The sequence below is a fragment of the Eleginops maclovinus genome, chromosome 17, assembly GCF_036324505.1.
Source record: "Eleginops maclovinus isolate JMC-PN-2008 ecotype Puerto Natales chromosome 17, JC_Emac_rtc_rv5, whole genome shotgun sequence".
Lineage (NCBI taxonomy): Eukaryota > Metazoa > Chordata > Actinopteri > Perciformes > Eleginopidae > Eleginops > Eleginops maclovinus.
The window spans coordinates 3,485,426-3,501,579 of NC_086365.1; the positions used below are offsets into that span (position 1 = coordinate 3,485,426).

At 40.9% G+C, this 16,154-nt stretch overlaps 1 protein-coding gene across 1 annotated transcript in view; it reads left to right on the top strand.

Moving 5' to 3' along the window:
- Positions 1-16,154, top strand: part of exoc4 (exocyst complex component 4) — a 113,446-nt gene that overhangs the window by 57,804 nt on the left and 39,488 nt on the right. The window contains exons 12-13 of the mRNA XM_063905911.1: positions 13,803-13,905; positions 14,967-15,083. Of these exons, the coding sequence (XP_063761981.1) occupies positions 13,803-13,905; positions 14,967-15,083 (220 nt within the window). The remainder of the gene's footprint in view (positions 1-13,802; positions 13,906-14,966; positions 15,084-16,154) is intronic.

The window sequence follows — 16,154 nt, forward strand, 5'->3', positions numbered from 1 at the left end:
GATATTACTATTCATATATATATATATATATATATATATATATATATATATATATATATATAATATAAGTAACATTTTCTTTCATCAAATCATCAACAATTTATTTATAATTTAATTTCTCTTTTATAGACACACACCAATGCGCAGGTTTCAGCAATATATCATTTGAAGTTCTTAAGAGGTCCATAAAACTAACACTTTCATTCCCATTACCTTGGAATATGCTCACATTTTTATTGCAGGTCATCTAATCATCTTCCACAGAACTCTGGCCCAGCTGTTGAGCACCCTCTCAATTTATTTCTCACTTTTTATCTCAGTCGCGCAATTCTGTCTATAGCTGTAGGCTGTGTACTGATTATTATGACTCCTCGTGCCTAATCCTCTTTTCTTGTCTCTGTCTCTCCTTGTACATTTACTGCTGGCCTCGGTCTCCCTGAAGGAAAAACAGGAAGATAAAATAGTCCTGAAATTTTCTGACACCTTAGATTAAAAAGATTAGTTTAATAACGGCTGTAGCTCTGAAGTAATCATAAAAATGTCATTTAAATGTTAAACGGAAACAAAGCCCTCCGCATTCACATACATTTTTAAAGCAACTGACACACGAAGACAGTCCTCTGGTTTAAACATTCAGCAAATATAAAACCAGGCTTTATTAAAAAGAACATCTTATTGTATCCATCTGCATCTTTTGATACATTAGTATTCATCGTGTGGGCGAAAATACTGACAGCAACTAGCAATATGTTGAAGCCAGATAAAAGTTTCTCTTTCTCTCTCTAGAAAGACTTCAGACTGCAGGCAACCCAATGTGTAACAGGGGAACTGATCAAGATAAAGGCTTACATGCAGAATGACACTGACATGCTCTTTTGTAGAGCCATGTGTGGGAAGTAAGCCTTTAACCATCCCTGGTGTCATATTACAACCACTACAGTAGATCCCTAGATCCCTCCGTGGTTGTGTGCGGTAGCAACAAATGCTAATCACTTCTAAGAAATTGAATTATTTTAATATTTGAAAGTAACAGTATGAGTCAGTATTTTTGAGGGAAACACTTGGACATACTGCGGTGTATATAAACATCCCCAACACTTTAAGTTTGATACAGAACAGATGGAAATGTACACTGAAAAAACTGAAACATTGACTTTAATTGTGTTTATAATGTCAATATATTTCACATGACTGCATTAGGGTAGTTGTAAGCAATAATATTAAATAAAACATTTGGTTCAACTTAATATTATTGCTTCCAACCTACCTAATACAGTTATGTGAAATTTGTTGACATATTACATTTAACGGTCTCATATTATGAACAATATATTGCAGGGCACTATCTATACAAAACATGTCTGTGAAGTGTTTTGCTCAAAACAACAAACAGATCACCCATTGTAGCATGCCTCATCCCCCTCTATTTCAGCCCTGATCCTGAAGTGCTGATTCTGTGACTGTCGCTTTAAATCTGAGCTGAGCTGACCTGGCCACGCCCCTTTGGAGCATCATGGTCTCTCCTCTGAAGAGAGAAGTTTCTAACAGAGAAACTCAGCTAAAAGCTGCCGTGATTAAACCCCATATTATGTTCCAAAGCACATCCAGCATTATTTCTGAACACTTCTCAGTGTTTCCCACTAGAACAGAGACATTATATGTATTATATAAACAACAACTCTGAGTCCCTGCAGACATCCTGCTGAACACACACACAGAGGTGCTGCGGAGGGGATTCAGCTCGCGACTGTATATGGGGGACCATAGGTTGGGAAGTGTCACGTGGGCGGGACGTTGCCAGGAGTTCAACTTAAAGCCAGCCCACATTTCTGTTATGACGTCATATCAGCTGCAAATCTGGATCAGTTTGTTTGTCAAAACGTTTTTAGAGATGTGGGTAAGGAGGAAAAGAGAGAGAATTGTATTTTCTGACACTTAGCGAGTATCCTTACACACCAGGGACACATATTTATGTATAAAAGACAGCAAAGTCAACGTTTCAGTTTGTTCAGTGATACTGTTTAGTAATCTGTAAACCTGCACCATCGTAGACTCAGACCAACCAGGTTAATCACGTGAAGCATCACAATCTTATAATGCATGGACATTGTTAGCTCTTGGAATGCCGGTCCTATCAGATCTTGTAGATCCAGTTCTTCTATCATATCACTGTGATGCTCCCACAATGAAATACAGTCCAATTTCTGTGAAATTCATATCAGACAACAGCCTACAATCTGTCCTCAGTATCACTTAATTGTGTAATTATTGTTTGCTTTAATAAATAATAAAGACCATTATGTACTGACATTTCAATGCCCATTTATACAACAATTGTAGTTAATTGTTTTATTAATGAATTCAACATCCCACATTGTTCCAATATGAACCGCTAATCACTCAGTTGTTCTGAGAAATGAATCCATCAGGGAATTTGTTTGGATCCGACGGTCTCCTCTCCTCCCCTGACCTTCCTTTGATCGTCCTGATACTAGCAATATTATATGGACAGATTCTCTATTTACCCATATGGCCGTGTACATGAAAACGCATCGCCGCCACACACCTGTCACTTTTCAAAGTGAAACACACAAAGGTAAAGGTCAGATCCTGCTCAAGGTTGTCTCTCTCCCCTGAGAGCCTTTTCAAGTGGACCCACATGTTCACACAGAGACCGAGAGATGACACAACAACAAGTAGGCTGGGACAGGCTATGAAAGGATCAATGAATAATTTAACCCCAAACACCATATTTTCCCCACCAGTAATGTATACAGAAAGGCCTGCATGTGATAGTATGTCTGTCTGTGTGTGCGCAGTGTACCGTGTGTGTCCCCTTTCATTTTGTGTATGCCCCCAAATGCTGAGAGGTGGCTATTTCACCAGTGTAATGTGATGTGTGGGAGTATTATCAGAGCTGCTGGAGGTATGACAGACACACCGCCCTAGAGCTGACTTCCTGGAATTGCATTTTGTTGGCCGTCTCCAATATAAGACCTGTCACCTCGCTCCCTCCAGGCCATGCAAACGGCATTTCTGTAAGATGTCACTATCAAGGGTGTACGCTTGTGAATTTTCTTGTATTTCTGTCTGTCTGCTTGTGTCTGTCCGCGATGGGTAGTAGGCATGGCTTTCATGGCGATCAAGAGTTTACACAATTTCAAGCACTCAACCCTCCCACTCCGTCTCTGTATCTTAAATCCTCTTGCTTCCTTCCACCTTCACTTTGTCCGCACCCTTTCCGTCCTTTTTCAAAAACTCTCCTCTACCCCCATCCTCACCTCCCATACCCCTCTCCCTGTCAACACAGTCATAGCTTGGGGAGCTCTTCAGTGTATTACAGACCTCTCACTACTAGTTCCCTTTTTAAATTCAATCAAGCTTGAATGGAGCCCCCAGAACCATTTCAATTTACTACCTGGACGCCACAGGATGGAAAGTCCTATGCGAACATTAAAGGTCTAAATGGAATGGAAGGCTAAGAAAGAGAGAGAAGGAGAAGAGGGATGGAGGGAAAGGTATGGCAAGGGGGGAGAGGTGTATTGAAACGGTGCCACTGAGAGATAACCGCAATAGAGTGGTAAAAATTGAGAGAGGCAGGGGAAAAAGGGGAAGAGAAAAAGATGCGGAGTGGGGAGAGTCTGAAGTGTTACAGTGGATAACAGACCAGAGATGACGGCAGGGGGAAGAAGAAGGGGTGAAATGAAGGGTGAAAGATAGAGAGGAGGAGATAAGGGCAAACAGTAAGGAGAAGAGGTGATAAATATAAAGTGTTTTTTTAATCAGAGGGGAATGTGATGTGAAACGGCTCACCTAGCAGCCTGTTTTGAGCAATGCATCAATCTTTAGACGTCTATGATACTATGCAGCGCAACCATACTGTGCCGGTATGTATAGCCTGGTAGGTATGAAGAAAATAGGGTACTTAACACACTCATACCAGATTGGGAGTGTAAGATGAAGCTAGTTTCTGAAATTGTTTTTTATAAGTCAGCAGAATGGTCTTTCACATGTGGCAATTGCATCTTTGAAAAAACCATTACCATTTCCTCTTAACAATCCTTTTGACCTCGTCTTGCCTGCTTTCTTTTGGGCAACTTTCCATTCACTCCCCCCTTTGGGCTAAAATAAACTCCTCATGTCCGTCTTCGCTGCCAGCGCTTTGTGTGCAGGTTAAGTGTTTTTCGCGGTTATTCCAGGCGTTATTGAAAAGTGCCTTCGCACTCAACTCTCCCAGGGATAGTTGCCATTTCAGTCTTGCTGATTCATTCACTAACCATGAGTGTCCTTCAGTAGCTCAAAAAGACTGTCTCATCAGTATCAACTCTGATTAGAAAGGAGCATAATGTGTGTGGGTGTGTCGGTGTTGACGAAGATTACAAAAAATGGACCAGTCACTCATTTAATCATGTTGAATCCCTTGCTTTATCGGTCCTACTTTAGTTTAATACTTCAAAAAGTTGTGTGATGACATTCCAAAGGCAGATCAAATCAACCAGGGCTCCACTGAAACCTTTTCTATGAGCTTTGCACTGGCAACTGCTTTTTTTCTTGTTTCCTTTCTCCCTGGCTCTGAGTTAAGGCAGCTAAATCATAGTGTAGACGCTACCTTTAATTAGGTCCAAAGCCTCTCCTTCTTTATCCTTTGACCTGAAGTCTTTCAGCTTTTGCTGAAACTGAGAAACGACTGCCAGTGAGAAATGCCACGTTAACACCTCAGCTATAAACTGTAAGTTTCTCACAGAGGGGCACCTTGATACACTTCTCTATGCCCAGCCTTAGAGAGAAGATATACATTAAGGTTCTTCAGGGAGTTTTCAGATGGTGTTTTTCATTATAGTGCCAAAACCAGAGTTCAATCTTTACACCATCTGAATCATGGGCATTTGGTTATGGTTTCCAAAGATAAACCTCTCATTAAAGCAAAAATCTTCCAAAGCAAAAGCACCCAAATTCTGTGCGGATAAGAATAATAGCCACTTTTTATTTTAAGTGTTGGTTCTTTTATTCTTCTCTATCAGGTGTGTGTTTATATCCTGGCTTACTTTAATAAAGCAGTCCCCTTCCCCCCGTTTCTGTAAATGTCACCTGTGGGAGGCCACTTAATGCCCTGCTTATTAATAAGACTTATTTTGTAAGGAGGAGATGAACACTTAAATACTTAAGCATTGAGCCGACCACAATCAGACCAGCTACAGTCCTCTCTGCACCTGCCTATCTGACAAGAGAATAGTGTGTGTGTTTGTGTGTCTGTACCAAGCAGTTAGTGACAGTCATTAAGGAAGTAAGCGTTTGAAGGGGGCACGCGCACACACGCACACACACACACACACACACACACACACACACACACACAGTGCTGTCACCTGCCTCTCTGTATTGTTTGAAATTTTTCGATGCGCACAAAAGCTGTAATTCAGTCCCGGTAACCTCCCATTGTGACACTGAGGCATCTTTGCCACTCTGCGGTCTTAATAGCTCAACGTAGCATGATAGAGAGTCAAAACTCCCACAGCCTCTCTCCATTTTCAGGGTCGTAAAATAAGAAAAGAAAAGGAAATTGCAACAGTTAGCTGCCATTATCAGTCAATGTGCCACTGGGGAGTTTTACACCAAACTTTATTTTTTAATGGCAATAACAAACCTATATACGACTGCTTGATGGTGATGTTGTAACATGTTGCAGTTATTTAGCATTTCCTTTTGTACTATAATGAACAACAAACAGCAGAGTGATCTAAAACACAAATCAAATGTCATCAAACGTGTGACAAATTAGCACTTTATTATGATCAGCATGTAATTGTCTACATTGTTGGATGCTGCTATTCTTTTGTATCATAATAACTGATCTTCTCCACCCATTACACACTCATTAATAAAGCTGCGAGTCCGTTTTTACTCCTCAAATCTTAGTGTTTACCATTCAGTCGACAGCGTATACAGCCTATTATATACAATTCACACTCCAGTGACAAACCTTCAGAAATAAAAAGATCTGGTCCACTGAAACTTTGAAAGCTGTTGTGAATGAGAATGAACCAGCAGTGGACAGGTTTGCACCCCCGCTGCTATGATTTCTCTGCCTTAGGCAACGCGCCAGGGAAGGTTTGTGTCTTTGAAAGCAAGTTTTAATGGAGTGGGAGATTTTTTTGCATTATCTTTCAATGCACACTACTGTGACTCTAATAATTAAAACATGTGCAGGCGATGACTTAGGAGTAGAACATAATTTACCTGCATGCTATTCCACTGAGTCAGATAAGTAAACTGAAATTCACTCTAATAATAATACAAAGCTTTAGCATTACAAAGACAATGACGTATTCTCACTACTTCAATGTATGTTACTTCTGGAAGTTGACCAAATGTTTCTAAATCATCAGTAAAAATCTATAATGGAATCCATGAATAAAAGGCCAAAGAAGTGATGGTTACAGGCTTTATTATGTGGCAGTTAAGGATCAAATAATAGAGGGAGCATCTGTCTTTGCACATCTGTACCATATTAAATGAATATACCTTGTCTTTATTACTCTTAGAGAGAAGACTAATGAGAGAGATATTATTGGGTAGAATAAGAAAGAGATAAAGAGATGGAAGGTGGAGAGCACACTGTAGGAAGATGGAGGAGTAGGCCACTAGCGGCGGCGAGGTGGTGATTTGTCTTTGAGGCTCTGTGGTGTTGGTGTCGGCAGCGTCAGCTAAACAAGGCCATCTCATTTCCTGTTGTCTGCAGGAAGCAGCTGTCTGCTGCCGCTACTGCTGCTGCTGCTACTCAGAGCCCCTGGTCATCAATCTCCCCCGTTTTAATTGGTCTGCACCATACTGCGACTGGCCAGCACACACGCACGCACGCATGCACACTGACAGAAATAGGTTCAGAGACATAAATGTGCATGCAAGCAATACATGTGAGGAAGCACACACAAAATTAACATCTGTTGCAAATACACACCTGCGTACCTCTATGCCACTAATGAACCCCACACGCAGATTAGATGCAGACTGCTTGTTAGGTTACTCGAGGGCTACAATCTCCTTGATATCAGCGTCCAGACCCAATTCTGCCCATTACTGTCTTGGTAGAGGTATAGTAAAAAAGGTGGTTGTACTGTGTAAGAAATGGACGGGGCTGAGAATTTAATACTTCTGGTTCTTTAACAAATAATGTACATATTATTTGTGTTGTATTACATCAATCTTAACAAGTTAAACTCTATCAGAACAGAGGAGACCCAAACTGTTCAGTTTGATGTTGACATCCCTGTTTTACTTTTCAACAACACAATGGGTGATTTACCTACAATATGGGGTTATCAGATTTACAGCTCTAAGCCTTACATCCATATAAAACTTGTATGTAATTTGATAGTGATAGTCTCTTTCAACAGCAGACATTTTGATTTCGACACAGTAGCACAAGCATGTTTGCTAAAATTAGTGATGGTAAGCCATGACAGTTATTGAGACAGTGAGCCTGCACAAAAAAAAAAAAAAATGGAAACCATGAAAAGGATCAGCTTCATGAAATTCTCTTCAGTTCAGTTTGCACCTGTTATCCGTTTCCGGGCAGAAACAATGGTGGCTCAGTATGAGTAGAGACTTGGGTTGGGAACTTGAAGGACACCAGTTCAAGTCCCTGAGGTGCCCCCGATCAAAGCACTGTCCTCTACACTGCTTCCTGGCGCCATACTTAATGACTGCCCACTGCTCCTTATACCAATACTCCTAATAAATGCACAATCCGTATGGAGGCAGTAGGGTGGGGTGGCAGGAGCTCAGTCTGTAGGGACTTGGCAAAAATTCCAAAAGCCAATACTGCTGATGCGTTTATCAACCCAGGTGTTTCTTAAGAGGATTCACATAGTTCACCAATCATTTTAGAAATAGTTTTCTTATATTTCAAGACAGATCCTCTAGATAAAGCTTTTGGACCAATTTCTGGGTCACAGGTTTCCCCCAGGGGAGCAGTCATATACAGTCTGTATGTCTTCCCATTGTCATCCATGTAGGGTAACAGGAGGATAGACCTGTGTTTTATATCCCATTAGCCCCACTCTCCCCAGGAAAGGTCCTGATTATGAAACCCATTTATACCTGCTGCAGTAAGCATGTACACACACACACACACACACACACACACACACACACACACACACACACACACACACACACACACACACACACATCATTTACATAATGCAGATTTATACCTTCCCATGGCACTCCTCTCTTCTTCTCTTTTGTTCTCTTAAACAAACTCACGGTTATACTCCCCCCCCAACTCTTGCACACACATAAACACTCTCTCACAAATGTGCAGACACACCGATGAAAGCCTTTAGCGTATGAGGCAGAATCAGGGGCGAGAGCGGGATGTGAACAGCAGGGAGTCTGGCAGAGGCGTGGGCGGTGTGTGGGAAGACCATATGCATTTTACCAGGCACTGATGGAAACACACACTGGTACACTTAATCACAGTATTTCTACATTAAAATAACAAAGTAGTCACCTATCTCTTTTTTGCTGTTCTTCTTTTTCTTACACACACACACACACACACACACACACACACACATACAGCAAATCCTTCGGCACAAGCCAACTGGAATCTTAATTCTTCCTCAAAACCATTTGTGATAAAACAAAAAAAAAAAGACTTCAGTCAACTGGTCATGCAGCCTGAGAAAGCTGACACAGTGCCATCCAGTGGTCGTGATGGGAAATGTCAGGAGGGTTTTACATTTAAATTAAAAGTGTACATAAGCAATTCACCTCCAGGATTAAATTATGTTCTGGATCAATCCTGCATTTAAACAAATGCCTTTTTTGTTTTCGTCATCAATCATTCTTTTATTTTTCTTTCATGTGGTGCAATAACGATCTGCTTTGATACCTCTTGAGTAGGTCTTAATATTCATTAATTGGAGACCACTGTAGAAATAATAACTAGTGTGTATTTGAGTGTGTAATATTCTAGGAGAATCAATATTGAATTTGCAGTTGGATAACAATTAAAAGCTGCTGCTCTAGCTTGTATTGTCTGATCCGTTAGAATGAAAGCTAATGTTGGTTGTGCCATAAAACCCATTAAGTGTCCCCATCCATTAAAATCCTTTTATGTCTTTGAAATCTTCCTGAAGTGTCGGTGTAGTGTCGCGGGTAAGAAGAATTGCATGTAGATAAGTGCTTTCAAGTGTCACTGCATGTGGCGTATTGATGTATTGACGTGTGACTGTACATTTTTATGTCAATCCATGACTGTCTGTGTGTTCAAGCGTGACAAAGACGGACTGATTTAGTATGTGCCCCGGACACAGGTACGCACACGCATGCCTGTGCTCCCTCTTCCTCCTGCTCTCTCAGTAGGCAGGGGTTTAGTGTGTCCTGTCCTTGGTGTGTGACAGGTCTTTACAGAACAAGCCTTTCTCCGTAGGCAGAGAAATCAGAATTCACCATAGCTGATAGCTCCGTGCCTGGGGGGAATTCGAGGAGATTTAAAAATGCTGAGTCTCTAATCGATCTTAGCACACTCTTATTCCGCTGTCTTTCTTAAATCTTTGTCTTTATCCCATTTCTCTTTCAGCATCATTACACCGCTGCTGCAGATAGAGATGGATGATAGGATTCCAACCCTTTCCATTTAAAGAAGCATTTGTTACCTCAGGTTTAGTTTCCAGTGGGGAACAAATTCAGAGCCGCTACTATAACACATCTTTGTACCTGTCTGTTCTCATTTGTTTTGGGTATCTTAAAAAAACATTTGCTTTCTCTGAATAATCAGGGAGCCATTAAGATGCCATGGGTTCACTCATTAGCCAAATCCCTGTTGGAATAAATACATTGTGCCATTCAGGAATGGTATATCTTTACGTACATACACATGTGGAAGGGGAATCTACAATTACCCAGCTTCAGACCCTAGGCTCTGACATCTGTTTCCTAATGACAGATAATTACATGCTGTCAAGTGCAATCATTGACAGTTGCTGTTGAGAAACTGCGACTGGTGCTGGTGGTGCACCCTGAGGGGGGCACAGGGATGCTACAGCAAACTCACTCTGAATTTGAATTTAAATCTAGGTGGGTATGTGTTTTTCTAGTGTGCCTTTGTGTCTTTTTGAGTCTTTGTGATGAGTTTTTGGCACCTGTGAAACCAGTAGAGAGGGGATGGACACGTAAGAAGAAGATGTACCGTTATTGATCGTCCGAAGGGGAAATTCAGTTCTCCCTTCTGTTTTGTTATATACACGCGTAAATTCACACACAATTCACACAGTTACAGTCCAGTTACACATGCACATACATCGAGAATATCTAGAGAGGAGAGGCAGCCAGTCTAGCCGACGCCAGAGAGCAGTTGGAGGTTTGGTGCCTGGCCCAGGAGGTGATCTGGCTCCTCTCCAGTACCAGTCCACACTCAGCATTTGTTGTTCGCGAACCGGCAACCCCTCAGTCCAAAGTCCAAGTCCACACTAGACCACTCCCGCTTGTAAGGTTAAAGTCAATCTGTTGTCTTCTAGATGGTCAAGAAAAACTAGCCTCATCAGAAGAAATCCCTTGATGCTTATCTAACAAGTTAATGGATCGTCCATTTTTATAAGGATATTTTCAAGAGGAAAACATATTCAAACTGGTTCCTAATTGAACACCTAAAATGATTTAAAGGAAATGTGTTAATGGGGGATTATATTCAATAATATGCCTATAATGTGATCAAAGAATGAATCATTTGGTCCATAGAAAGTAAGAAAACAGATAAAAACTCCAATCACAAAGCCCAGAGTGTTTGCTTTGATCAGATTCAAACCCTTCCAATACTGTTTTTGTCACATAACATAAAAAAGGACTAACTAAATATTATCACTGGGTTTGGGCCTATTGTGGTTGAAATGATCATATCCATTTCCCTTCATGCTATTAACGCCTACAATCTGAACATTTGCTGCATGCCATTCTGTCTGTAAATGTGAGCCATGGCATATTTAGGCCAGTTGGAAATGGTGTGCGAGTCAGAGTAGCTAAGCAGGTTATTTAAGGTTATAAAGATTTCACACTGTGGCGACTCCACACTGTGTAGTTGCTGCTGTGTCTCTGCAGCGCTTCCACCACTTCTCCTTTGCGACTTGGCCGACACCTCTGCTGCGTACTGCTGCCATATGTTTGACTGGTGTGTTTTGTTATCACCTGACAATGACACTGACATTGTTAATCGGGTCCAATTATACCATCTGAAGCGGACAGCATTACCAAGTGTGTGTGGTTGTGAAAGACTTTAAAACATCCCTTGAATTTTTTGACTGAAGGCCATGTGTGGACTTGACTACCATTAAATTGGCTTTTATGTGGAATTGTATGCCTATGAAGTGAGTAAAGCCTTTACAAGCACACATATTTTAGTCACAATAACAAACCTTGAGGGATGTTACCTGCCTGCCTAAAAAATTCCATTTCTGGAATGTGCTTTTTGACTATTTTATAGAGACCTCAGGCTTGTTTTGAAAAAGTGACTTTTTCCACCACTAATCCAGAGGGAAGTCCAGCCAGAAAAGTGTTTGTGCAGTAGCTCTTAAAAACTGGTGAAAAATGTAACAAATCTATCTCTGTTGGATTCTACAGAGATCAAATGAGGCATTCCTGGTGAGAGGTCAAACTTTCTCACCATGTTTTTGCAATGGAGGTTTAAAGATTCTTTAAATGTAATTGTTGAGCTTTTGGTGGTGTGGGGTTTATTTGGAGACAAGTTGATGGCTTTTGAATGGGTATACAGTATATGTGCGTGAGTGTGTTTTAACTTGGTGTCATTAGTTATCACCCGCATCATTTTTACCAGAAGCTGTTAGTCTTTATGGTTGTAATGATAATGAACTGGGATAAAATGTTCATTCAGGATCCATTTTGAAATCTTTTAGTGCTGCTGTGCTTTGCCCCGTGTTATTTACCCATTTGCATTTTAACCAGCCGTACGACTCTATATTCTAAATGGTTTCTCTGAATCCGCTCTCAAAAAATTCTCTTGTAATGCCTGTTGTCTTGCTCACTAAAAGTACTCTCCCAAAATGTAAATGTGCTGGCGTGTGCTTTTGGGGTTTGCTTTTTGCTGCGTTACCTTGGCTAAACACCCGTGGGCTCGGTATCCCCGTGAAGGGCCCTGCGGCTCGGCTCCAGATGGCCGTCTGGATAGACAAAGGCGTTTTACTGCCTTGTCCCTGCTACATTACTCACACGTTATCACCCCTGCCTACAAAAATCCATCTGTGCTCAAACGCCAACTTAAAGATCCATCATCTTGACACTTGTATTGAAACAATGACAATAATGACAGCACGAGATGGATCTCAGAACAACAGGATGCACGCTTAAACTGGCAGCGTTTGTCCTAAGATCAATTTTTTGGGAAGGAAGTTGTCAGGAGAAATTGTATTTGTTGTTTATGTGAAGGAGGAGTGTTTAAGTTTGCTACATATTTATATGGGCATGCTGTATATCTGGCCCAAATTGTTTTTTGCAAGCTTGACGCTTTTAATGACGCCACAGAAGACTTTCTTCTACTTAACTTTCTGTTGTGGTAGACTTTCTGTGGGAATCAATGAAGGATTTAGAATAGGTTTAAGTTTCTCGCTCACTCCTTCTCCTTCTTCCTCTCCCTGACACACAGAGAAGGAAGCACGCACACACACTCTCCACTCACAGTCCTGCTTCAGTTGTTGCTGACTAATTGGGTACAGATGCTGAGTATTTTGATCTTTAGCTTGTGCTCAGTGTGCGTTTGTCTTTATGTGTTTTTACGTGGGCAATATACTCATGGATGTGTGTACATGCAAGCTTAACGTTAGCTAATCAATCACCCACCTCCACTGATGTTTAGTTTCTGCATAGTGTCCCTGGTTGTCTGCAATGCCAGTCTCATGGTTGTGACAGCACATTAGCACACACCGTTTCCAACCAATGGAGTCTTTCTGCTGATTTTACAAGGCTTTATCCAACACTATGACCTTCTAGAGGCATTTTTGTAGCTTAACTACTTGATTATGTTTCTATCCCAAGTTTTTCAAAATGTTCTCACCTAAACAGTTTGGATTTTCTTTGTACCGTCTTCCTCTTCTATACGTTGAGGTCATATATATTACAGGTATTGTAGGTCAAATCATTGTTTTGTGAGGTGTTTGATTTATCTGTGCATTTATATGTACTGAGCGCTTGAGAAGGCACCCGCTCTTGCATGGTTTGCCCTGTGGTGAGTGTGAGGCGAGGCTAGTGACCAATGATTCTCTGACAAACGAGGGTGTGTATGTGCCTCCACCGCCCCATACATTACTGTCTGACCCTATCCGACCAACCAGACACAGACTTTCTCTGGGAATTCAGAGAGCAGCTGACTGAATCTCTGATCGTTTTATATAATTAACGCCGTAAATAGCTTTGGTACTTTCAGTTATCTAACCATAGAGTTTACTTTTCACTTTCACTACTGTTACACACACACATCTGAGCATAACTGAAGTCTTGCGCTAATGGTTCCGAGCAAGTCCACTGGAGCACTTTTACGTTAACTACCCTGCTCAATGCACCTTGAGAGTCGTACCAAGCTATACAAAATAATTTCCTGCGGCAGATCTTACCCTTCCAGTTGCTGTTAGACCCGTTGATGCAAGGTGACTGTGTTGCTGGTCACACACCTGTGTCTCATTGCTCCTGTGATAACGTTTAGGTGGAGTATTAATGTCCGCTCACAGGTGCGATATGATGTTGTTCTGTGCTCAAGGCGTCCTAAATGTTTGCCTGTCTTCACTGTTCAGGTTCATTCAGGAGATAGAGATGAACATGGGGCCAGGCCAGGCCAAGCAGTGCCAGCTCCGAGCCTTCCTCACTTACTACATCAATGATCTCTTCCTCAACCAGGTGAGTGGAATGACAAATGCATGCTTTGTGTACGCTGTCTGAAAGAGTAGCAGGACAGTATTTATAGCAATGCTTTAGAACCTTGGAACTTTTCAAGGAAAATGTTTAATAATAGAAAACGTACCCAAAGGTAATACTAACTAACAGAGCAGTACTCCCTTTATTAAAAAAAACATGTTATGCCTGTTTTTGAAAGTGTAAGTCTGTTCTGTTACTTAATAGCTGCATGTTGGATATTAAGTACAATCAACTGAGACAATTTTGGTGCTTTCGAAAGTAGATTACCTAAACGTTGTACTGTACCCCTTCAGGACTTTATGAAATTAATAGAATTAGATAATAGCGCGTCCATTATACTTCATAATCCTCTGAATTTTACCTTTAACAGAATAACTGTTTTTACCCAGCTAGATATTATTTCTAAAGCTTTTGATTCCACATACGTCATCAGCCAGATTATTCCAGAAGTACTTCCTGTGAGCCGGTAAAAAAATCTGCATAACATAAAACACAAATGCATCAAGCACTGTTTATATTATTTTAATGTAATTTTGTCAAATAAATGTAAACATATGCTTTATGCCCCGTCATACTTTATAAAGACATTTCAAACATAAAGTGGTGTAAACAATGTGCAGGGTTCATTAGCAAAAAAAAAAGATATGTCTGTTTTTCTTTATTTTTCATAAATCACATGGCTTTATTGCGCACTCAAGGAAAAATCAATCAAACTATTCTAAGTGTATTTACTTTTGATTAAGTTTGGAATAGCTTTTATCTGCTTTTGCAAACAAACTCTTTATATGATTTAACAGACAGCCATCTGGAGCTGAGCAATGTTTTGCATTAAATATTAGAAACAGCTTTGATATAAAGTGTCTTTTGTTTACAATGATGGGAACATTGTCTTGTCTTCCATAAAGTCAAATTTAAACTAAACAAAGAAAAAAATAATCAATACGCTGTTTGTTTCAAAAGAACAAGTTGAGTTTTTCATTCCAGATAACATGAGCCATATAATAAGCGAGTAAGTTAGTGAATCTGTGTCACTGAACCATTAGGTGCGCACAGAGATCAACAAGGAAATTGAGTCAGTGAGCAAGGCAGCTGACCCCCTGAAGATCCTGGCCAGTGCTGATACCATGAAGGTCCTGGGCGTCCAGAGACCGCTGCTACAGGTGAGCAACATCCAGCAAAACCATTCTAAACACCAAGTATATACAAGGGTGGGGGCGATAAATAAATATCTGTACTGTTCACAAATGTGTGAACAGTTTTAATCAAAGTGCTACTGGATGTGCCTTTGACTTTGTGTGACACAGGTTCACACACATGTCAATCACACTGTACTGCAGGTGTGTAGCAGTGTAGCATATCCTTATGTGCGCAGTTAGAGAGGCTTAAAAAACACACACCACCCTGTGTGTTTGGCACCGTTTCCCCTTTATACCCCTGTTCACTGGAGTAGGGCTCTCCTGAATACGCTCACCTTGCAGTTCTCTGTGATCTCAAACGGATCAGGGGCAGGCAGCCTCACACACACACACACACACACACACACACACACACACTTCCACCCTCTCTGTTTTACTCTCAGATCATTGTGCCCACCCTGCCACCTATCTCACAGGATCATAATTGCAGCTGAAATAGTGCTTGATCCTCGAGTTTGAAGCTGTTTCTACCAGCTGGCTCCATCACTACACACACACACACACACACACACACACACACACACACACACACACACACACAAGCATGTTGGCACAAACACTTGTCTATCATTTTTGATTTTCCAGAATGATTTTCCTCAGAAAGCAAGAATGTGATCAGGAGATCTGACCTACCCATTAAGGAGGGATTTTTGTGCTAAAATGTACTCATGACCACACGCACACACACACACACACACTCACACACTTGTGCTGCATGACCACAGCAGACAAGGAATACAGCTTTGCTTGTTTCTTTCACAATGATACCAACTGTGTCTGCATTCACACAATCATTTGTACCACACAATTGCGTTGAGTCAGTTAATAAAAATAACATAAAGACATATTTCCCTCCCTGTTCGTACAGGTATTTTACGAAATAAGTTTGGTTTTGTGTGCAAATGTTTACAGATACCCACCACTTAGACTTCTGCCATCCTAAGACAACAGAAGAGAATTACATATAATTTGTGCTGCACATAATTAGATTGAAGAGATTTCTCAAAAGAAACTGTTTGAATAAAAATAGTTAAA